The sequence below is a fragment of the Myxine glutinosa genome, chromosome 9 (genome assembly GCF_964187855.1).
Source record: "Myxine glutinosa chromosome 9, kmMyxGlut1.1, whole genome shotgun sequence".
Classification (NCBI taxonomy): domain Eukaryota; kingdom Metazoa; phylum Chordata; class Myxini; order Myxiniformes; family Myxinidae; genus Myxine; species Myxine glutinosa.
Window position 1 is genome coordinate 130,520,717 of NC_136269.1, and position 25,646 is coordinate 130,546,362.

A 25,646-nucleotide genomic window follows, 5' to 3' on the forward strand; every position below is an offset into this window, starting at 1 on the left:
TGCACAGCGGATAATGTTTAGCCGAGTTCCCTCAGACCGTGAGTTGGTAATTATATAATTCACACAGTGCAATACGTGCAGGCTGCTCCACGGAGCGACCTTGCGGGCTTATTTTAACTCCGATTTACTTTCTGTTTCCACTTTTAGTGAGAAGTAGGGTTCTTTGCAACCATTCATGAACTTTATTTGGTGCAAATCGGATAAAGTTTGGCCGAGTTACCTCAGACCGTGCGTTGGTAATTATATAATTCACACTGCCAGTAGGGGACATGCATTGCAGCGCAATACTCAGAATGCTTGTTAGTCCCCTACTGGTATACACCGGAGGGGACTAGGTTTGCACTCCGTCCCTCCATCCATCACGCAAAGACCCGTTTTCCGGACTTTTTTTTCTAAACTCTTAATGCTAATGATTTCAAACTTGGTACATGGTTTCCTCATGATAAGTTACAGATCAAGTTCTAACTTCACGACGTTTCGATCATTATTGACAAAGTTATGGCACTTTGTTTATTCTAGAGTTCTCCTCAAGCCGCACTGCGCGCCCTCAGCCTCATCTCGCAAACATCAAAAGCACGACACAGCGCGCGCTTTTGAGGGGAAGGGGGGTGGGGGGAGGTGCGGAGCCAAGCCGAGCAACATATATATACACATCGATCATTGATCGTGAACCGGAAAATATAATAAATTACTGATATTTAGCGACTCGAAAGGTTCTTTATCAACAACGTATTTTCTCGTGCTTCTGCTGACCTGTCTACAAGGTGTATAAATCGAAGTCCCGAGTGTGAATCACAGGTGAGCCCGTCCTGAGGTAATTAGCGATTGGGAACGATTCAGAACCTGTGGATAAATAAACCACCGTTTAGAGGCCATTTTTCCCCCGCAAAGCGGGGGTTGGCCTTTTCGGGGACCGTGGTAGTTGTTGTTTTTTGGGCCCCTTTTTGAAGCAATGTTTTACGGCCGGATGCCCTTCCTGACGCCAACCCTTTTTGCCGCCTTCAACGACAAACAGGGAATTACCAGTGAACTGGTACTCAATTAGCCGACCTCGGAAGGATGACAGGCTGAGTCAACCCCCCTGGCATTAATTCGGCTATCGACCGAGATTCGAACCCAGGATCCTAGGATCCTAAGCCGGCACCCTAGCCGCTAGCCCAACACCAGGGATGGATACTGAACCTGTGGATAAATAACCCTTGGTAATTTCCCCAACAGTTTTCCGGACGACAGACTGCCGGTAGGGGACATGTATTGCAGCGCAATACTCAGAATGCTTGTTTATCTTTGCATTCATCAGGCTCATAAAGGAACTTGGACATAAATCACATGTACAAATACCAGGAGCGTCGAGAGCCAGCCCGGGCCCTGAGGCAAACAACCTCAGGGCCCCACGCCCACCCTGCAAGGAAAGCCGGCAAGGAAAGCGAAATCAGCTTCTGGGTTTAAACGCAACGATGAGGAAAATGAGGATGAGCCTATGAGGGGTATCACTGTACTGTTTAAAATAAATTACAGGAGAAGCTCGGGCCCAACGGACCCCAGGCCCCGAGGCAGTGACCCCCCCTCCTCCCCCCCCGACAAAGACACATGAGGGGACATCCATGTACGATGTACGTTTAGCACCAGATTTGGGACTTGGCACGTAATGGTTTAAAGATATTACATTTCATCAGAAAATGTGTAGTCACCTTCAACGGCGTCCTTGGGGGGGATACAAAGGAGTTAAGGGACAGGAGGTGGGGAAGAGAGGTAGACACAAAGCAGGTCTCTATTCGAAGACAGGACAATAAGGCTTTGGGCTCACAGGCAGCCAGTTGAGAAGCATGCTCAAAAATTTCTGAGATTGTCAATATGAGCTTCATCAAGACCTTGTTGATTGCAAAACCAAAATAATAAAATTAATGCATATTAACACTAACACTCCACATGCCTAAAGGGACTGCTTTGGAGCCTTAGGCCTTTGTATTTGCGTTTTACAATGAAGGCCCTGTCCCAAGGATCAAGGAGGACCTTCTACCATATTAAAAAGGACAACAGAAGACACCTGCGGCCCTTCACATAAAACACAAGAACTTCTTACACAATACCCAACCCAACACACCTACATTGCAATTTGAACCTGGAACCCAACATCGTGATCTAAAATGCTCAGATCTGTGCACCAAACAGGTGAACACTTCTCGCTGTTAAGAGCTTGGGAAGGTACTGCCTTGTGACTAGGTTTAGTCCATGGAAAGGTAGCTGCCCGTCCACCCCGTGTGTTCAATGGTGGTCAGCATCAGAGACGTTAGCAAAAGGCAATGCTGGGCCGTGACAGAGCGATCAAACTCGGGAAATAGCGGTTCACAGGTGATGATCGCGGTGATGAGCCAAGCATTGAACGGTAACACTATTGGTTAAAAAGGAATCTATGGTGTTTTCAACCACAAGCGGATTTTTTTTTTGTTTTTGTATACTGAATCGAGGCTCGTGAAAGAGATAACATTTATTTCACTAACAAAACAACCAGACAAACAAAATATACAAAAAGAGGGAGCGGAAGACAAGATGGGGAGAGAAGGGGAAGCACACAACCACAACATTTGAGAGCAGGGAGAAGTGTGGGAGGGAGAGGGCTTGGGGGGAGGAGGCGTGGGAAGGGGGGGGATTCAGAGCGAAACGAAGTCAACGCATGTTCATCCATGTTTGCCGTTTAGTCGGAAACCAATGAGCATCCCAACGTTGGCGCAAGGTCAAAACAAACACCGATGGTGCAGGTCTTGTCACAATGCTGACCCAATAAATACATGCAACATGAAATGCAGGTAACCCATTAATACCTCAGCCACCGAAGGTGGATGGAGGTTACGTTTTCACCCGTTTGTTTATTTGTGTGTTTGTTTGTCTGTCTGTTTGTTTGTGAACAAAATATCCCACAAAGTTGCGGACAGATCCACACAAAATTTGGTGGAGAGGTTGGGTATGTGACGCCGACGAATGATTAGATGTTGGTGAAGATCCGGATCCGGATCAGATAATTTTTTTAAAGTGATTCTTCACCATTGAGTGATACGGCAAAAAGCAATATGTAACATCATATTTCAAAAAGTTGTGGACGGATGATGACAAAACTTGGTGGACGAGTTGGTAAGGTGACAAGAACAAGCGATTAGATTGGTTCAGGTCCGAATCCAGATCCGGCTTATCAATGGATGCAAAACGTAAACTGTTCAGCTTGGCGGAGGTATGCTCTCTACCACGTGACGTTATAGTAGTGGCTGAAACAATCAACGTCTGACAATCAACGCAGTGAGTTTAATCAAACGTAATCAACATAAATTAATTTCAACTCCAGAAAGTGTGGGAGGTGTAGGGGCGTGGATGGACAATATAGTTTAAGTCCAGACAGTCGTTCAGCCCGCAATCAATAATTTCAAGCCGCCGGAAAGTAGAATTTCCCATCAAACAGACAGGGTGATGGGTCTCTTTTCCGTTTGTATGAGATACAAGGCTATGAGGAAGCATCATTGGCTAAGGGTGCGGCCGTGCCATTGATGCGATGCCCTCTGCTGGTTAGAGCAGGAATTTGCAAATTGTTCAGGGTGCCGGCAACAGCTTGCCTACTCTTCACGAAAGACACCGTGGGATCTTTAATGTCCACCAATGAATGCTGGTAGACGGGACACCCGCTTAACATCCATCTGAAGGACGAAACATACATTGGTGAATCGTCCTGCCTGTGAAACACCAGGATGACATTTTATGGTTGGATCGGGATTTTAACCCAGGCTAGATAGCTTAGAGGTGAGTTTGTGTACCTCTAGGCCATTCTGTCAGCCCTGATGGGTCTTTCACTTGCTGTAATACCTTAAATGATAAAATGTTTTACAAAGATGAAAAAAAATTTACCCACAGGGGTTCAGCTTACCACAGAATGGGGTCGTTGGCAAGGGCGGCAAGGCGTTTGCACACACATGCGACGCGGCAAAGGTCCTGCTCCAACAAGTAAGACAGCACCTTGAGAACCACCTCATCCGGCAGTTTGTCCTGAAGGTAACGCTCAGCAGGAGCTGTATATACACAACAAATTGTACCTTTATATCAATTGCACGTACACACGCACACATTACCACCACTCTCACCCGCGCAAAATGTTTTGGCCCGGGTTTTGGAAAATCCCGGGAGATATAAAGTGGTAAAGTGAATTAGCTTTACGAGACGGGTGGGATTTTGATATTGACAGGGGAACCCATTCGAACACGATTCCTTTAGATTTGGCCAATCGTGAGGCACATTGCTTTGGCGTGGTGGGTTTAGGATAACAGACCCCTTCAATGTGAAAACGCATGCACGCACACACAATGCTTTAGATTCGGCCAATCGCGAGGCACATTGCTTTGGCGTAGTGGGTTCAGGCTAACAGACCCCGTCAATGTGAAAATGCGCACACAGACACACAGACGATGCTTGTGGAGGAGCTACAACATAGACCGGATCAAGACATAATGGAACAACAGGAACAGTAGAAAGAGAGCTGGAAACACACCAACAGCAGGGTTGAGGGACAAAATAAAGGGAGACCTGGACAAATAAGGGATGTGGGGAAGAATGAGGGGTTAGGGAGGTCACACAGGGTGAACAAGATGGATCCAGAAGCAAACTCTCAGGAAGGAAAAACTATGGGGTTGGAAAAGATAATGGTTTTGGATTAGGCAGGATCTGAGATGGTGGTGATCATCTGTTTTGAAGACCTGCAGGGAAGAATGAGATCGAAGAGACAGAAGAAGTTGGTTCCACAGGTGGAAAAAGGTATGAACGCATGAGTGTAAGGGAGCAGTTTTTATATTGTCTTAAATTAAAAAGGGAATAAAAACGACTAAATACACAAAACATAATTGTCATAATTGGAATTGGGATTCAAAAAAAAACAAAGGACTGAAGAGTCACTCTCACAAGAATCGGACTCGCTCCCTGCCCCCCTCACCCCATCTCATTTTTGCAAATGTGATCACCAGAAACAAAGAAGCTTACGTGAAGAATCGTGGGCTTTGCCAAACATGCGAGCGCGCTTGGGACGGCAATTCGTATAATCAGAGCCAATAGGAGGACTGCCCTGTGGGAAGTACAAAGGAAACAAGCACCTTAAGTAAATATGGTAGAGGAGGATCTACACATCCAAGCAGGCTCGGTGTATTGGCACCAAATCTATTATATAAGAGAGCCGTTGGTCTATGCATGTGTCGCCATTTTTCTCAGAGATGGCTGAACAGATCTTCGTCAAATTTTCAAAAGTTCATCAGTGAGTGCTTGCGAGTGTTTTAGCCAAAAAAGAAAAAAAAAATCGTTTTTTTGGATTAAAAGAAAAAATCGTTCTATAGTGCCTATGCCTTTTTGATTAATGATGGTTATATACAAGTACACATTCGCATAAATAAATACAAAACAATCACCAGACATTTGAACACAAATAATAAAACAATTCCAGAAGCGGTCGAAGTTGGTGGTAGGGCTTCTTCTTCTTCCTGAACGTCATCATACTTAACTCAGAAACGTGATGAATGGTACATTCACCAGCAGATATTCAACAAAAAGGTAAAATTATGATTTGACATTTGTGATGGATTCTGATTTGGATGCAATTGCTTTTCCATTAAACGAGTACTTGCCCTCATTTCAAATATGTTAATGTTTCTTTTTCACTTGAGCAACGCCGGGTACTCCAGCTATAAATGCTTTTATACTTCACTCGGGGTACAAATACAAATACAACTTTGTCTGGGGGTTACATTGCCTATGTGGCCGCGGCCTCATTCGGGAGTGTGGGGGACTGGGAGAGGGACGTAAGTTCTCTATGTAAATGTGTACCATGTAGGGCCACCTGGTGATGGTGGCAGAGGGTATTACAATTTCCTTTTTTACCTGGGAAACACTGAGGGTATGAAGCACTCTTTGCATTGGAAAAAATTTCCTCCTTCCTTTACCCTCCTTCCCACCCCCACCCCCCCAAACGGAGGGGTCTAACAAAGCCACTCCCCCAAAAGATGTATATGTAGTATATCTTGCCCCTTCCTCACCCCTCCCTCTCCCACTTCTTCCTCCCCCCCCCCCCCCCCCCCGCCCTCCCTCGCAACACCGGGTACTCCTGCTAGTATCCTAGAAGGGCTCGGTGTATTGGCACCAAATATCCAGGAAAGCCTCGGTGTATTGGCACCAAATATCCTCAAAGGTCTCGGTGTATTGGCACCAAATATCCTAGAAGGCCTCGGTGTATTGGCACCGAATATCCCAGAAGGCCTCGGTGTATTGGTACCAAATATCCTAGAAGGGCTCGGTGTATTGGCACCAAATATCCTAGAAGGGCTCGGTGTATTGGCACCAAATATCCTAGAAGGTCTCGGTGTATTGGCACCAAATATCCTAGAAGGGCTCGGTGTATTGGCGCAAATATCCAGAAAGGCCTCAGTGTATTGGCACCAAATATCCGAGAAGGGCTCGGTGTATTGGCACCAAATATCCTGGAAGGCCTCGGTGTATTGGTACCAATTATCTTAGAAGGGCTCGGTGTATTGGCGCAAATATCCAGAAAGGCCTCAGTGTATTGGCACCAAATATCTGAGAAGGGCTCGGTATATTGGCACCAAATATGCAGGAAGGCCTCGGTGTTGAACCACCTTTAGCCAACTTCCTGATGCCGGCACCTAACTCGAAGCCGGCACCCTAACCGATAACCCAACACCAGGCTCCAGGAAGGCCTCGGTGTATTGGCACCAAATATCCGAGAAGGGCATGGTGTATTGGCACCAAATATCCTAGAAGGGCTCGGCATATTGGCACCAAATATCTGTTTTTACCTGCTCTCATCTGGTTTATCACCCTCTACTATCTTAACCCTCCGGCCCTCTCCAACAATCCAAAATCCAGGCTGACCACACCTCAACTCCTTTACTCCTCGTTTCTCCCATCTATGGGAATCACCGTCTGGAGGACGTTCTGTCTCACTCTTCCCTCCAGGGCTTCATGCACGCAGTGCAACTCTATCTCATGTCATACCCCCACCATTACTCACAATCATTTTTACCCCCATTGATACTGCCTGGCCCAACCCTCTTACTTTCAGGTGGGAAAGTTTCCTCCCGTTTCAGTGGAAAATTAAATTAATGCCACGCTCAAATTATTCATTCACTTTAGATATCAAAAAACAAGTTCTGAATCAAAAATAAAAATAAAAGGAAAAGCCAATCGCTCCCAGGTCATGGCGAGAGCAGACATGGGTGAAAGCACTCGGCCAATAGACCCTAATGACGCAAAATAGATTCCCTAAATCAGTTTAAACTCTGGGTAGATTCCAAGTATCAAGTGGGGGAAGGGGGGTGGGGTTTAACGTGCTACGCCCCCACAGCTCTCCAGACAACAATTACAACTAACCTCAACCTCCTTCCCAAAACTTCCCTCGCCTACTCCCCTATTCTACTCACCATGGGCCCCGCAGTATGCAAGCCACATTCGGTAGGACTATGGCAATACGGGCCGATATGAAAAGCCGCACCCCGATATAGAGAACCCCCCCTCTCTTTGACCTCAGCCCCCCTAAAATTACTATCCCTTATTTTACTCCCCATTGCCCCGCATCATCTATCTATAATTCCAGTAATCTCTGTCTGTCTGTCTGTACGTCTGTACGTTTGTTTGTTTGTCTGTGACCGCTGTTTCTCGACAACTACCGGTCCGATATACTTGAAACTTGCCAGGTATATTGCTGGGGACCCGAGGATGTGCCTTTTCAAGGTTTCATATTAATCGGACAATTACTTACCGAGCTATGTCCAAAAAACGATTCAACCAATCAGAGAGCAGCGAACGATCGCGTGTGCCGAACGTGGAGGACACACTCTGCCTCGGATGGCACATTTGAGAGCGTATTCATTTATTTCACGTTTGCAAACTATGTTGGCGTTAAACTATGTTTTAATAAAGTTTTAAAACTAATAAAAACGAATTTGCGATTCATTCGCTTTCCTGCGCGTTTGTGCACGCGATGGCGATTGCTTTACCTAACTCCGGAAGCCGTTCGCTTTGGACCAAACCATTGCATGTAAATAGAGGGGGGGGTTCTGTGGTCGTTGCGAATGGACCAAACCATTCATGTAAATAGAGGGGGGGGATTGTCACTGTACTCGCAAGCCGTTCGCCGTTCGCTTTGGCGTTGCGAATGAACCAAACCATTTCATGTAAATAGAGGGGGGGGGATATAATTTTAGATAGATATATAGTACGGGCATATATATAGTACGGGCATGCCCTAGTCTATCTATAATTCCAGTAATCTCTGTCTGTCTGTCTGTACGTTTGTTTGTTTGTCTGTGACCGCTGTTTCTCGACAACTACCGGTCCGATATACTTGAAACTTGCCAGGTATATTGCTGGGGACCCGAGGATGTGCCTTTTCAAGGTTTCATATTAATCGGACAATTACTTACCGAGCTATGTCCAAAAAACGATTCAACCAATCAGAGAGCAGCGAACGATCGCGTGTGCCGAACGTGGAGGACACACTCTGCCTCGGATGGCACATTTGAGAGCGTATTCATTTATTTCACGTTTGCAAACTATGTTGGCGTTAAACTATGTTTTAAAACTAATAAAACCGAATTTGCAATTCATTCGCTTTCCTGCGCGTTTGTGCACGCGATGGCGATTTCTTTACCAAACTCCGGAAGCCGTTCGCTTTGGACCAAACCATTGCATGTAAATAGAGGGGGGGGGATTGTCACCGTACTCGCAAGCCGTTCGCTTTGGACCAAACCATTTCATGTAAATAGAGGGGGGGGATATAATTTTAGATATAGATATAGTACGGGCAATGCCCTAGTGTTTACTAAATCTGGTTGTGATAACGCAAACCATTTTTTTTTTTTTGTATACAAGATCGAGGCTCATGAAAGAGCTAACATTAATCACAAAAAAAACCAAAAAAAAACCGACACAAAACATACAATAAAGGGAGTGGGAGACAAGATGGGGAGAGAGAGGGAAGCACAAAAGCACAACAGCAAGGAACAGGGACATCGGGATATCTGTGGGAGGGAGAGGGCTTGGGGGGAGTAGGCATGGGAAAGAAGGGGGAGGGGGGGATATTCATGAATTATTCCATTACAAATATCTAACACCTCACCCTCTCACCCACGCCATTATGTCTGACAGGTTTGATGGTGCAACAATGTTCCGTTCTCAAAATATACAGGATACAATGGAACAGAACATTTAGACAATCAGTAAAATGGAATCAGTAAAAACAAGACCGATAGAGTCTAACAATGTCATAGCCGGGCTTGGATCTGCTGAGTGGAGGACCTACTGTTCCAACACCATGTGGCCAGATCATCAACTCTGATTGGTGGACGTTTGTGAGGGACATACATACATACTCCAGAATCCAGATGGACAGACAAAAGCTGTTCCAGATGGCATTGCCCCTATGGGCTTCGCCGTAAAAGGCTGGTACAAACACAAAGGGAGGCATTGTGTTTGTACCAACTTCGTCTGATGCGAGATAGGTTAGCAAACGCGCCGCATGTGGACAAAAATTGTTAGAGCCAAGCAGAACAATCATTCGCGGCTAACATTCACGGATGTGGACCGACACGTTCATGGAGCGAAGGGACGAAACGACCGACACGGTCATGGAGCGAAGGGACGAAACGACCGACACGGTCATGGAGCGAAGGGACGAAACGACCGACACGGTCATGGAGCGAAGGGACGAAACGACCGACACTGTCATGGAGCGAAGGGACGAAACGACCGACACTGTCATGGAGCGAAGGGACGAAACGACCGACACGGTCATGGAGCGAAGGGACGAAACGACCGACACGGTCATGGAGCGAAGGGACGAAACGACCGACACGGTCATGGAGCGAAGGGACGAAACGACCGACACGGTCATGGAGCGAAGGGACGAAACGACCGACACGGTCATGGAGCGAAGGGACGAAACGACCGACACGGTCATGGAGCGAAGGGACGAAACGACCGACACGGTCATGGAGCGAAGGGACGAAACGACCGACACGGTCATGGAGCGAAGGGACGAAACGACCGACACGGTCATGGAGCGAAGGGACGAAACGACCGACACGGTCATGGAGCGAAGGGACGAAACGACCGACACGGTCATGGAGCGAAGGGACGAAACGACCGACACGGTCATGGAGCGAAGGGACGAAACGACCGACACGGTCATGGAGCGAAGGGACGAAACGACCGACACGGTCATGGAGCGAAGGGACGAAACGACCGACACGGTCATGGAGCGAAGGGACGAAACGACCGACACGGTCATGGAGCGAAGGGACGAAACGACCGACACGGTCATGGAGCGAAGGGACGAAACGACCGACACGGTCATGGAGCGAAGGGACGAAACGACCGACACGGTCATGGAGCGAAGGGACGAAACGACCGACACGGTCATGGAGCGAAGGGACGAAACGACCGACACGGTCATGGAGCGAAGGGACGAAACGACCGACACGGTCATGGAGCGAAGGGACGAAACGACCGACACGGTCATGGAGCGAAGGGACGAAACGACCGACACGGTCATGGAGCGAAGGGACGAAACGACCGACACGGTCATGGAGCGAAGGGACGAAACGACCGACACGGTCATGGAGCGAAGGGACGAAACGACCGACACGGTCATGGAGCGAAGGGACGAAACGACCGACACGGTCATGGAGCGAAGGGACGAAACGACCGACACGGTCATGGAGCGAAGGGACGAAACGACCGACACGGTCATGGAGCGAAGGGACGAAACGACCGACACGGTCATGGAGCGAAGGGACGAAACGACCGACACGGTCATGGAGCGAAGGGACGAAACGACCGACACGGTCATGGAGCGAAGGGACGAAACGACCGACACGGTCATGGAGCGAAGGGACGAAACGACCGACACGGTCATGGAGCGAAGGGACGAAACGACCGACACGGTCATGGAGCGAAGGGACGAAACGACCGACACGGTCATGGAGCGAAGGGACGAAACGACCGACACGGTCATGGAGCGAAGGGACGAAACGACCGACACGGTCATGGAGCGAAGGGACGAAACGACCGACACGGTCATGGAGCGAAGGGACGAAACGACCGACACTGTCATGGAGCGAAGGGACGAAACGACCGACACGGTCATGGAGCGAAGGGACGAAACGACCGACACGGTCATGGAGCGAAGGGAAGAAACGACTGACATGGTCATGGAGTGAAGGGACGGAACGACTGACATGGTCATGGAGTGAAGGGACGGAACAACTGACATGGTCATGGAATATAACAACAACAACAGGCATTTTAAGGCCATTTTCCCTGCAAGAGCAGGGGTTAGCCTTGCGGTCCCCATGACAATCTTCTCCATTTTGCCCTATTTTCTGCATCTCCCCTTGTTAACCCCCTTGCCCGCATTTCTTCTTCGACCATCTTTAGCCAAGTCTTTCTCGGTCTTCCCCGTCCTCTACTTCCTTCTACATTCATTTCCATCACTCTTCTCAACCAGTCACTTTCATCCTTCCTCAACACATGACCAAACCATCTCAAATTGTTTCTCTTCACAGCATCCATCACAGGCTCAATTCCCATCATCTTTCACAATTCATCATTTGTCTTCCTCTCTCTCAACGATACTCCACACATCCAGCGAACCATTCGCATTTCCACCCTTTCCAGCCTTCGTTGCTGCTTTTACGTTCATTACCCATGTCTCGCTCCCATAAATCATAACACTTCTCACACATGCAGCATACACCTTTCCCTTCAGCTTCAACGACACTCCCCTCCTCGTCAGCACGCCACTCAGTTCCCAAAACTTCTTCCATTCACATCTCACTCGAACAACCGTTGCCGAGTCTGATCCACCTTCTCCATTCAGCATGTCTCCTAGGTAACAAAATGTTTTCACACCTTCCAGCTTCACGCCTTCTCCAAGATCCAACTTAACATTTCCTCCATCTGCAGCTCCCTCTGTGCACACCTTACACTTGAATGTATCTGCCACACTGGTTAATGACCCTCTCAAACCACTACATTTTTGATGAACCCACTCAGCGCACATTGTACATTGAATGGAATTCACTCCGACACCCTTCCTGCACACAACACACGGCCACTTCCCAGTTCTTTCCACCTCACCACATGCTTTACCACTTGCCATCACCTTCGTTTTTCCGATATTCACCTTCAGACCTTTTGTCTCCATACATTCCTTCCGCTTGTTCATCTTCTCCTTCAGTCCATCCATACTTTCTGCAATCAACACCAGATTATCTGCATACAACAACTCCCACGGTAACCCTCCTTTACATTCCGAGCCAACACCTCCATCACAGCTACAAATATTAGTGGACTTAGTACCGACCCCTGATGCACTCCCACCTTCACCTCAAACTCACCACTGTTCCTGTCCTTCGTCCTTACAGCTGTGCGCGCTCTTTTGTACATTGCCATCACTACACTGATCAACCATTCCTCCACTCCTAACTTCCTCAATGCCCATGTCACTACTTCACGTGGAACCCTATCGAATGCTTTCTCCAAATCAACAAACCCAAGAAACAACTTCTTCCTCTTCTCCATGTACTTCTCCTGCAACTGCCTCCACTTCATGGAGTGAAGGGAAGGGAAGAAACGACTGACATGGTCATGGAGTGAAGGGAAGAAACGACTGACATGGTCATGGAGTGAAGGGAAGGGAAGAAACGACTGACATGGTCATGGAGTGAAGGGTAGGGAAGAAACGGCTGTCATGGTCATGGGGTAAAGGGAAGAAACGACTGACATTGTCCTGGAGTGAAGGGACGAAACGACCGACACGGTCATGGAGCGAAGGGACGAAACGACCGACACGGTCATGGAGCGAAGGGACGAAACGACCGACACGGTCATGGAGTGAAGGGACGAAACGACCGACACGGTCATGGAGCGAAGGGACGAAACGACCGACACGGTCATGGAGCGAAGGGACGAAACGACCGACACGGTCATGGAGCGAAGGGACGAAACGACCGACACGGTCATGGAGCGAAGGGACGAAACGACCGACACGGTCATGGAGCGAAGGGACGAAACGACCGACACGGTCATGGAGCGAAGGGACGAAACGACCGACACGGTCATGGAGCGAAGGGACGAAACGACCGACACGGTCATGGAGCGAAGGGACGAAACGACCGACACGGTCATGGAGCGAAGGGACGAAACGCCCGATATTGTCATGGAGCGAAGGGACTAAGCGACCGACTGTCATGGAGCGAAGGGACGAAACGACCGACACCGTCATGGAGCGAAGGGACGAAGCGACCGACACCGTCATGGAGCGAAGGGACGAAGCGACCGACACCGTCATGGAGCGAAGGGACGAAACGACCGACACCGTCATGGAGCGAAGGGACGAAACGACCGACACCGTCATGGAGCGAAGGGACGAAACGACCGACACTGTCATGGAGCGAAGGGACGAAACGACCGACACTGTCATGGAGCGAAGGGACGAAACGACCGACACTGTCATGGAGCGAAGGGACGAAACGACCGACACTGTCATGGAGCGAAGGGACGAAACGACCGACACTGTCATGGAGCGAAGGGACGAAACGACCGACACTGTCATGGAGCGAAGGGACGAAACGACCGACACTGTCATGGAGCGAAGGGACGAAACGACCGACACTGTCATGGAGCGAAGGGACGAAACGACCGACACTGTCATGGAGCGAAGGGACGAAACGACCGACACTGTCATGGAGCGAAGGGACGAAACGACCGACACTGTCATGGAGCGAAGGGACGAAACGACCGACACTGTCATGGAGCGAAGGGACGAAACGACCGACACTGTCATGGAGCGAAGGGACGAAACGACCGACACTGTCATGGAGCGAAGGGACGAAACGACCGACACTGTCATGGAGCGAAGGGACGAAACGACCGACACTGTCATGGAGCGAAGGGACGAAACGACCGACACTGTCATGGAGCGAAGGGACGAAACGACCGACACTGTCATGGAGCGAAGGGACGAAACGACCGACACTGTCATGGAGCGAAGGGACGAAACGACCGACACTGTCATGGAGCGAAGGGACGAAACGACCGACACTGTCATGGAGCGAAGGGACGAAACGACCGACACTGTCATGGAGCGAAGGGACGAAACGACCGACACTGTCATGGAGCGAAGGGACGAAACGACCGACACTGTCATGGAGCGAAGGGACGAAACGACCGACACTGTCATGGAGCGAAGGGACGAAACGACCGACACTGTCATGGAGCGAAGGGACGAAACGACCGACACTGTCATGGAGCGAAGGGACGAAGCGACCGACACTGTCATGGAGCGAAGGGACGAAACGACCGACACTGTCATGGAGTGAAATGTTGCAGCAAAGCTCACTTCAGGTTCACTCCTGGTGTAGACGTGAGGTCGTTTAAGTAGATGCGCTTTGCGGCGGAGCTGGTAAGGGTTGTTCTGTTCTCCTGCCTCTCCAGACTCATTCACAATGAGCTGTGCGACTGCCATTGGCTGCATTGCTTCTGCTGGACACAAACGAGATAAAACAGAACCACAGCCATTACAAAAAGCATTACCCAGAACATCAGGAATAAGCAAATTCCATTCTTAATAGAATTGTTGCTGTTGCTGCTTTATGGCCCAAACATCCTATCAAACACTTTACCATCCCATTACACTCCTTTGGTAGTATATTAGCAAGGTCGATGGTGATTTTGGCACCATTCAGTCATAGGATTGTTGTTGCTGTTGTTCTGTAGCCCCCTCCTGTCCTTCTGTGTCCCCCTATTAAATCCCTTACCATCCGATCACCAACCCCAGCCAGGCATATCCGTGAGTTGTTAATATTCCGTAAAACTCAAATTGGGCAACTTTGAGCAATTTGAGTTTGAGCAACTTTGAGCAAGTGGACAACATGTGAAAATGCTGTTTGCAAATTGTGATCCCAGCCGGCCTTGCCCTCATCCTTGGCTTCCTAAAAATGTGATGCAGCCTTCCAAAGGTTCTTCCACTGCCTGGACCTAACTCCAAATGAAAAGTAAAGAGCAGGGAAAACCCCCCGTGGGTTGTGCATCCCATGGGAAGAGGAAATTAATTTTCACCTCAAATTGCCCCGCTGAGTGTGGAGAGAAGAGTGAGGTCATAGAGGACGTCGCCGATACCAAAAATGCCCCAGGAAGTTACATCACTTCCCCCAAACTAGGTGTTGTTTGTGTTTGACTGTGTTTGTTTAAGGCCATGTCCGATGTTATCTCATGTATTTGTAGGCACGTGTGTTTCAGGATGGCTCAGAGGTATGCACAATCACCTCTGAGCTGTCTAGCCTGGGTTTGAATCCCGACCTAGGTACAAAATGTCATCCTGGTGTTTCACAGGCAGCGTGATTCATCAGTATGTGTGCCGTCTCTTGGATACATGTTAAACTGCGGGCATTAGTTGGTGGATGTTAAAGATCACACGGTGTGCTTTGTCACAAGCATTGACTTCCTGTCACAGGAACTCTGGACAAATTCAAAATTCTTACCCTGACTTCCTGTGCCAGAGTGGCGATCTGTCTAGGTTTGCAACTCTAGGTAAGAAACTGTTTCGGCAGAACGTTCTGTATAGAGCATGAAACGTGATGTGTGCATCGCTTGTGTCGCAGCCGCACCGTAAATGTTTTAGACAAGGGAGAAAAAGGAAAAATAACCCCCAAAAAAAGGAAGCACAAAAAAAATAAAAATAACTTTGAACATGAATAAAATACAGTAGCCTGCACAATCGCTCACGCTTCGATTTTTTAATTTCAAATAATGGGGCTGCCATGTGAAGGATGGGGGTGGTGGGGGTGGGGGGGCAGTTACCCCTCAAACTTCGGATACCTAATCGTCCCTTATTTACCAACCAATTGTTCCGAAACCCAATACAGATCTTCTACTCACTGGTCCGCAGGATCGCTCGGTCTTAGATTTTTCGATTTCGGATCAGGGAGGGAGGCTCCCAGGTGATCGAGGGAAATCCCAGGGAGAGTTCACCAAAATCAGCAGAGGACTGAACTAGGACCTCGATATACAGACGTGTTTGTGTGCTTCCCCTTCTCTTGTCTTCCGCTCCCTCTTTTTATACAGACTTGGCATTTAATATGGAATATTCTTTTGTGGGGGTGAACTTACTTTTAAAGATGTCTTAGAACCAAAAGTTCATTGGAATTATGTTGAAATTATTCTAGATTTTGTTAATGTGACCTTTAAAAGAAACAAAAACCACATTTGACATTTCGAAACAAATAAATTGATCCTTGAGAGTGATGTAAACTGATATTGAACTCAATTCATGGACAGTATTGTGTAAACTTCTGTGCGTTTTCCAGAAGTATCTCTTTATTTTGCACATTAGCCAAATTTTTTTTTAACAAAAACAAAAGTTAAATTACGACTGGGATTACGGACAGTAAAATTACAGTTCAGTACTTCGTGTAACCCCCACGAGCATTCAGGAGAGCACGTACACGTTGAGGCATGCTGTTCACGAGATTTGCCAAGGTTTGGACAGGAATCGCTTGCCATGCAGTGACAATAGCCTCCTGCAATTCACGCACAGAGGTCGGCTGCTGGTCCAAGTGGTCGATTTGACGCGTTAATTCTGCCCACAAGTTCTCTATCGGGTTCATATCCGGGGACATGGTAGGCCACTCCATATGCTCTACACCACGGTCAGCAAGAAAGTGTTGGATCATGCGAGCACGATGAGGCCGTGCATTGTCATCTTGGAAGACAAAGTTTCCGCAAATGGCTACACAAGCAAATGGAAGCAATGTTTCTTCCAGAATGGCCCTGTACTTGAACTGGTTCAGGTTTCCATTCAGAACAACCAGGTCAGTTTTGCCCCCTGCATGAAAAGCAGCCCAAACGGTCACCCCACCACCTCCAGCTTGAACTCTCGGCACTATACAATCTTTGTTGTAGGCTTCATGCACTTGTCTGCGCACTCGGACGCGTCCATCTTGACGATAGACCAGAAATCTAGACTTGTCACTGAAGATCACATGATTCCAGTGTCCTGGCTGCCATTGACGGTGCTCTCTAGCCCACTGCAATCGGCGCTGGTGGTGTTGTCTGGTCAGGCGTGGCTTTCTCAGGGGACGCCTGGCACGATAGCCTGCTTGAACCAGTCGTTGGTTGACTAGCCTTCTGGATACAGGCACATTTGTCAGTTGCTGCCACTCAGCTCTAAGCCGATTAGCTGACTTGGTACGGCCATTGCGGACTAACCGGTGCATCTGGCGATCATCCCGCCTTGTGGTTCTGTGGGGACGTCCTGGCCTCGGTGTTGGAGTAGGGACACCCTTCTGAGCATTTCGTTTCAGGATCTTTGACACCTGACCTTGAGTGATGCCATACTGCCAAGCAATAGCACGCTGTTTCATGCCGGAATTTCGTAAAGCCACCACTAAATGACAAACAGCATTGTCGAGTTGACGGACCATCTCCAGAGGAAGCGGCAATAACTTTTGGAGAATAACTTTTGACTTCTTTCCTGGAAGTCCTTGGTGTCCTTGTGTTTTATACCTATCCTGCCTCCCCCCAGGCCCTCCCCCTCCAAAAATATCTCCCGATGTCCCTGCTCTCAAATGTTGTGTTTGTGTGCTTCCTCCCCTTCTCTCCCCATCTTGTCGACCACTCCCCTTTTTATATACTTTGTTTGCTTGTTTGTTTGATTGGTTTGTTTGATAAATGTTAGCTCTTTCACGAGCCTCGACTCTGTATACAAAAAAAGAAAAGAAAAAAAAAGAAAAAGAAAAAAAAAAGACGTGCAGCAGTTGTTTTCCACTAATACAGAATGCAACAACTCTTGTATACCCGACTGTGAAGGCAATCATCAAATGCACCTGTCCGTACATTTTGCCACGCCACCTGTGATATAATCCTGTTGTTGACTTCTTGCTGCGACAGACAATCAGTGACATGGTTCTTTTCACAAATAAATCACCAAAGTGTAAAAGAAACTCACCAGATTGATATACTGAGTTAAGAAAGTAAACCAAAGTCAAGGAAAAAAAAAAAATTCCATATTAAATGCCAAGTCTGTATGTCGTCAGCCCACTTGGGGTTCTTGTTTTTAATACAAAATGTCTAAAACTCATCATGCAGATGACACTCACACGTGGACATATTGAGGAGACAAACACTTAACACATTCACTGAGCTTGGAGGAAGAGCACTCACTTCCCGGGATGCTCTAGCAACCAACGACGTCACAACAACGGTGCCGCATTTCTCACTGCACTCATCGGGACATTTCCTGAGGAGGAATTTCCATGGATGCCAACCTATGGCGATTGTCCCTGCTCCATCCTTTTAAATGTTGAACATAAAGCAAGTAAGCAGCACATACCATTCTTGAAGTCTTTGGTGTGACTCAGCCAGGGTTTGAAACACCGACCTTCCAGACTCGGAGCGGACGCTTTAACCATTTCCCCAGAGTCTGGTCTTGTGCTCAATTAAAAGGTGTGTTTAAAAGTCATGTGATCAAGGATTAAGAGAATGGTTTGTAGTTTTAATCTCCATGAAAGACTACAAAGTCACGTTACTGTCAGCCATGAAAATACGGGCCCAGACCACGTACTGCAGGGTATCAAATAATGTGAATGAGTGTTTCACTGATTAGATGGAGACGATCAAATAATCAATAGATTTATTAATAAATATCCCTATATGACGTTATTAAACAACACAACCCCATTAATGGCCATATTAATGAACAAATGGCCCGGCCCGATTAAAAAAAAACATTATATCTTCTTCTTCTTCTTCTCCTCCTTTCCCCTTTATAAGGGGCGAGGTCCAATGGCACCAAGCTCCTGCCCTGTCTTGCCCACGATACTCCACTCTCCAACCACCCCAACTTTCAGATATCCCTCCTCACACAATCCTCTCATCTCCACCACGGTATAACTCTTGGTCATAATATCGTCCCCCATCCACACCTAATGTCCAGCCCATCTCAGCCGTCATTTCACCAATCTCCCCATCAAGCTCATCAAGCTCCAATCTCATCCCTCAGTTCATCCATTCTCCTTCTATCCACCCTCTTCACTCCCACAATCCTCCTGACCCACCCAGGTGTTCTCACTAACCTGCAACCTGGGTTGTTGTCTCTCTGTCAGTGTCAACATATTCAGATCGTAAAGATAGGCCGACATTATACACAACATCAGAACCTTTCCTTTCAATCTCCTTGAAATCTTTCTATCTGCCATTATACCCTCCACCCTCCTCCACGCACTCGCACACGCCTGAATCCTCCACCCACCACACCTCTGCCTCTGACTTACCATCCCCGATCACTGTTCCATCCAGGTAATCAAACCTATTTCCTTGGCTGATCCCCTTCCCCTCTAACCTGATATCCATTCGTTTTCTCTGGTGCCCGACCCACATCACCTCCATCTTCTCCATGCTCATTTTCAGCCTATGCTCCCAAATGCCTCCTTCCACTCCTCCAGTATTTCTGCTCTTCTCCGATCTCCTTCTCCATATTCTTCCTTGACCTCTCAGCCAGAACCCTCTCCAGCACCTTCATCACATCCCACATCACCTCCATGCTCATTGTCAGCCTATGGTCCCAAATGCCTCCTTCCACTCCTCCAGTATTTCTGCTCTTCTCCGATCTCCTTCTCCATATTCTTCCTTGACCTCTCAGCCAGAACCCTCTCCAGCACCTTCATCACATCCCACATCACCTCCATGCTCATTGTCAGCCTATGCTCCCAAATGCCTCCTTCCACTCCTCCAGTATTTCCGCTCTCCTCCGATCTCCTTCTCTACATTCTTCCTTGAACTCTCATCCGGAACAAACTCCAGCACCTTCATCACATCCCACATCACCTCCATGCTCATTGTCAGCCTATGCTCCCAAATGCCTCCTTCCACTCCTCCAGTATTTCCGCTCTCCTCCGATCTTCTCTACATTCTTCCTTGAACTCTCATCCAGAACAAACTCCAGCACCTTAATCACATCCCACATCACCTCCATCTTCTCCATGCTCATTTTCAGCCTATGCTCCCAAATGCCTCCTTCCACTCCTCCAGTATTTCCGCTCTCCTCCGATCTCCTTCTCTACATTCTTCCTTGAACTCTCATCTGGAACAAACTCCAGCACCTTCATCACATCCCACATCACCTCCATGCTCATTGTCAGCCTATGGTCCCAAATACCTCCTGCCACTCCTCCAGTATTTCCACTCTCCTCCGATCTCCTTCTCCACATTATTCCTTGTCCTCTCATCCAGAACCCTCTCCAGCACCTTCATCACATCCCACACCACCTCCATCTTCTCCATGCTCATTGTCAGCCTATGGTCCCAAATACCTCCTGCCACTCCTCCAGTATTTCCGCTCTCCTCCGATCTCCTTCTCCACATTCTTCCTTGTCCTCTCATCCAGAACCCTCTCCAGCACCTTCATCACATCCCACACCACCTCCATCTTCTCCATGCTCATTTTCAGCCAATGCTCCCAAATGCCTCCTTCCACTCCTCCAGTATTTCTGCTCTTCTCCGATCTCCTTCTCCACATTCGTCCTTGTCCTCTCATCCAGAACCCTCTCCAACACCTTCATCACATCCCACATCACCTCCATGCTCATTGTCAGCCTATGGTCCCAAATGCCTCCTTCCACTCCTCCAGTATTTCTGCTCTCCTCCGATCTCCTTCTCCACATTCTTCCTTGACCTCTCAGACAGAACCCTCTCCAGCACCTTCATCACATCCCACATCACCTCCATGCTCATTGTCAGCCTATGGTCCCAAATGCCTCCTTCCACTCCTCCAGTATTTCCGCTCTCCTCCGATCTCCTTCTCCACATTCTTCCTTGTCCTCTCATCCAGAACCCTCTCCAGCACCTTCATCACAACCCACACCACCTCCATCTTCTCCATGCTCATTTTCAGCCTATGCTCCCAAATGCCTCCTTCCACTCCTCCAGTATTTCTGCTCTTCTCCGATCTCCTTTTCCACATTCTTCCTTGTCCTCTCATCCAGAACTCTCTCCAGCACCTTCCTCACACCACTAAGGAGTGTAATGTGTGTACTTCCCCGTGAACCTGCTGAGACAGAACTATAAAGCACAGGGACATAATCTATTTATTACGTACGCACGGCGGGGACGCCGCGTCACGTTTCGGTTCCTCGTCACAGGCTGGACCCGGAGTGGACACGCAAGGCGAATGGTTGTGTCGCTGTCAGAGAGATCAACTCGTACTCTGGTACCTTCAGAAATCTGTCCACAAAACAATCACATCGACAAAAACAAACCACGGAGAACATCAGCGAGTCGGTCCCCCTCGGACCTACCTGCCGGAATGTCCTGCTCGAGCCCGGGTCGTGGTCTAGTCGCTCGCCGCCGATTCGATCTCGCTGCGCTCAGGGGTCGCTCCGGGCGGGACATGGCAAGCAGGAGAGAAAGGAAAAGCGAGGCCGAGCGAGCGAAGGCGCCCAGAGAGCGCCGGAAGCACGGAACAGCGCACGGCCCGCCTAACAATAGCTCTCGCCGCCTCCGAGCTTCACTCCCGAGACATCTTGGTAAGCCGAGACGCCCAACCGATATTGTTATAATGCCGGCTTATTCAGCTATACTAATCACTCTCAGAAGGTATACTTGTCATACGTCATACGTGTTCGTTTTAAACCTTCGCATTACATAACCTCCTAAAATAGACTCAGCGGGAGACGTGGATCGTCTGAGCTTACATATACACCCCAAGATTTACCTCATCAGTACAGTATTTTGTATCAGTACAGTAAATGGTACCCCCCCCCCCCCTTCCCATGCTTCTCCCCCCCCCTTCCCATGCTTCTCCCCCCCCCCCTTCCCATGCTTCTCCCCCCCCCCTTCCCCATGCTTCTCCCCCCCCCCCCTTCCCATGCTTCTCCCCCCCCCCCCTTCCCATGCTTCTCCCCCCCCCCTTCCCATGCTTCTCCCCCCCCCCCCTTCCCATGCTTCTCCCCCCCCCCCCTTCCATGCTTCTCCCCCCCCCCTTCCCATGCTTCTCCCCCCCCCCCCCTTCCCATGCTTCTCCCCCCCCTTCCCATGCCTCCCCCCCCTTCCCATGCCTCCCCCCCCAAAGCCCTCTCCTTCCCACAGATCTCTCGATGTCTCCATGTGTCTCGGTCCCTGCTCTCAAATGTTGTGCTTGTGTCCTTCCCCCTCTCTCCCCCATCTTATCTACCGCTCCCGATGTTATTTGTTTTATGTGTCTGTTTGTCTTTCTGTGTGATTAATGTTCGCTCTTTCACGAGCCTCGATCTTGTATACAAAAAAAAAAAAAAAAAAAAAATCCTCAGGTTAGGAAATGATAAATGACAAATTGTTTATTTTTGGACGTGAAAACAAGACATAAAAACTGATTCCCACCGAAAACCCGAACCCGGCCGAATTGTACCAACGACCTTTAAACATGCTGATTTCTTGCTTCACGCTCTACGTTTAAAGGCGACCCAACAACCACAGGTTGGCACCAATGGCCTCCTCCTGCACTGAACTTCTTGAAAGGGGCTCATATTACCAAACGGACAGAGGTCAAAGAAGAAGATTTAGATTTAGATTAATAGTAATAAGAAGAAGAAGCACGCACTGACTGATTGCAATATCCGAATCTTCTTCTTTGTGCATAGGTGCACGTCGATTATATGAACGTTTTAAATAGAAACTTTAATAAGAACATTCGTTTTTTAAATACCGATAGTCTAATTAAACGGTGTCAAGACAACGGATTATACATTTGTGAAAAACAATATTTAGAAAACTCCCCGGAAGTTCCTCTGACGCCATCTTACCAAGCCCCAAAAAAACATTGATGTGGGGAGGTGTCATTTCCACAGACGACGTCATCAAATGTTTGCCTTAGGTATTTGAACAACCTAAAGATGCGCTATTCTCACCCCTTCCGAAGAACCATTCGTATCATATATTTATTTGCGTTGCGATCCAAAGACGCGCTTCCGGGTACATCTGAAGGAGCAGCTTCCGTCAGCATAGGAAGTACGTCAGCAGTGTACGTCATTACGTCCAGAACCAAAGTACTAGTACCCGACTGCAAAGCCGCAATGAGCCGGCGGAGCCAAAGCCTCTTGCCACTGTTTTACCCATTACTATGGCATCAGTGGTTAGGTAGTTGGTAGTAGGTAGGTGTAGTAGGTACTATACCTGGTAAGACTTGGCAAGAGAGAAGAGCAGACAGTCCCTCCCCAATACCTACATACAATAAATGTCACAAGAAGCTTAAGGAAGTAACTATACGATGTGCTAGCTTAAGGCCTATTTTAAGAAATTTTAACTGGGCTAATATACGTTTTCACAGTATGTGTGTAGTCTTCTAACTTCAGTCGCTGTCAGGGCTGGTTCTCTCCGGGCACTGCGGCTTCCCCCACCAGAAGAAGTTCGCTTGCAGTATGATCAGTGCCGACAGATCAGACGATAGCGCCGTTTCAACGGCAATGTGTGACTGTCGTTAATCAAACCGTGTCGATGGCGCTGATTGGCTGACCTAAGCTGATCGCTGATTGGTCAGCTCACAAAATTTCGCAAATTCAGACCTAAAATGACACCATTTGCATTCTGGATGAGCTTAAAATTGGTAAAATTTACTTCTTGATTAATTCGGTGAATTCCGTCTCAACTTCGGATATTCCCGACCGTGAAAAACTATCCCCTACGGCCGCGAGATTTCTAAAAAATAATTCGTCAATTTTAGAATATTTGATGCCGTTTTCACCCTCCAAAACGCGTAATAAGCTTTTTTGAAGTATTTTTTTCAAATGCTCGAATCTCATTGGTTCCGGTGTTTGGTGACGATTTTCGTTGAAGATAACGAGGTTGGTCTTGAAGTATTTTAATTACAAATCAGAGGTGCATCAGATTGTGAATCAAACAAAGACGGGTGAAACAAACTCCTATTGAACTTTTTCAAATTTGTTATGCACACTTCCGCATACGCAAGATGGCGGCCTCCATTGAGCGATTTGGGTGCGTCAAAGCTTCGAAATTCTCAAGCCAAAGGATCCAGCATAATCTGTTTTTTCAACATAATACGTATGCGTTCATTGACAACACCGGCTTCGCTGGCTACGAGTACCTGACTGCAAAGCCGCAATGAGCCGGCGAAGCCAAAGCCCCTTGCCACTATTTTACCCATCACTATGGCATCAGTAGGTTAGGTAGTTGGTAGTAGGTAGGTGCAGTAGGTACCGTCGGTGTAGTAGGTACCATTTGCATTCTGGATGAGATTAAAATTGATAAAATTTACTTCTTGATTAATTTGGTGAATTCCGTCTCAACTTCGGATATTTCTGGCCGTGAAAAACTATCCCCTACGGCCGCGAGATTTCTAAAAAAAATAATTCTTCGTCAATTTTAGAATATTTGACGCCGTTTTCACCCTCCGAAACGCGTAATAAGCTTTAAAAAAATATTTTTCAAATGCTCAAATCTCATTGGTTCCGGTGTTTGGTGACGATTTTCGTTGAAGATAACGAGGTTGGTCTTCACGCATTTTAATTACAAATTAGAGGTGCATCAGATTGTGAATCAAACAAAGACGGGTGAAACAAACTCCTATTGAACTTTTTCGCAATTGTTTTATGCAAACTTCCGCATCCGGTCGATGGCGGCCCTCCATTGCGTGATTTGGTTTTCGAAATATTTTTTCAAATGCTCGAATCTCATTGGTTCCGGTGTTTGGTGACGCTTTTCGTTGAAGATAACCAGGCCCGTGCGGGCCGAGGTTGGTCTTAAAGTATTTTAATTATCAATTAGAGGTGCATAAGATTGTGAATCAAACAAAGACGGGTGAAACAAACTCCTATTGAACGTTTTTTCAATTGTTATGCATACTTCCGCATCCGCAAGATGGCGGCCTCCATTACGCTTTGGAATTCTCAAGCCAAGGGATACAGCATAATCTGGTTTTCGACATAATACGTACGCGTTTATTGACTTCGCCGGCTACAACAAAGCGCCGTTAAATTGTTTGTCGTGAAGCCGCTTCAATATCTGACTATCAAAAGGAGGCGCAAAGCGCCGCTCCCTTTATACAGCCTATAAGGGGTCGTTCTCTGTGTTTGCAGATTTAACATCAAATTTGATTCAAACAGAAGATACATGAAGAAGTAAATGTATTTTCAATGCAGGTAAAGTCTCTTGGTTTAAAAGGGACCTCTTCGCAATCCTTTATTTTTCTGTAAAAAAATTAAGATGCCAAACTTAATATTTGTTTTCTATTCTATTCTATTGCAGAAGTAGGTGTCGGGCCTACATGTACAATGCATCCATCATCTCTAATTATCATCAGCATTCATCATGTGCATATCACGTTTGTCCAATATGTCTGCAATGTCAACACTTGCAAGTCCATGTAATGTGCAATTATGGTCCATGAGGGAGGGACTGGTAAAATAGGCTGCACTGCACATGTGTACAATTCCTTCATCTAATCCAATTGTTGCCTCTAATGTGTACACACGTCGCGCTTGTCCTGAAGAATACATCACACCCAACATGTCTGCAATTGGTTGGTACATAGTACATACAGACTTTCTTTTAAAAAAAACTAG

At 47.7% G+C, this 25,646-nt stretch overlaps 1 protein-coding gene across 3 annotated transcripts in view; it reads right to left on the reverse strand.

The window, feature by feature from the left end:
- The window catches only part of LOC137434921 (F-box only protein 11), a 56,620-nt gene extending 34,887 nt beyond the window's left edge, over positions 1–21,733 (reverse strand). The window contains exons 1-4 of one of the 3 annotated variants that reach the window (XM_078784933.1): positions 21,390–21,733; positions 14,438–14,580; positions 5,014–5,095; positions 3,911–4,052 (exon numbers count right to left, since the gene is read on the reverse strand). In XM_078784933.1, the coding sequence (XP_078641059.1) occupies positions 3,911–4,052; positions 5,014–5,095; positions 14,438–14,580; positions 21,390–21,483 (461 nt within the window). In that variant the 5' untranslated portion in view covers positions 21,484–21,733. Of the gene's footprint in view, positions 1–3,910; positions 4,053–5,013; positions 5,096–14,437; positions 14,581–21,190; positions 21,313–21,389 lie in introns of those variants that run through there. The other 2 variants (XM_078784934.1, XM_078784935.1) reach the window with 2 other exon arrangements.
- Positions 21,734–25,646: the final 3,913 nt, after the last annotated feature.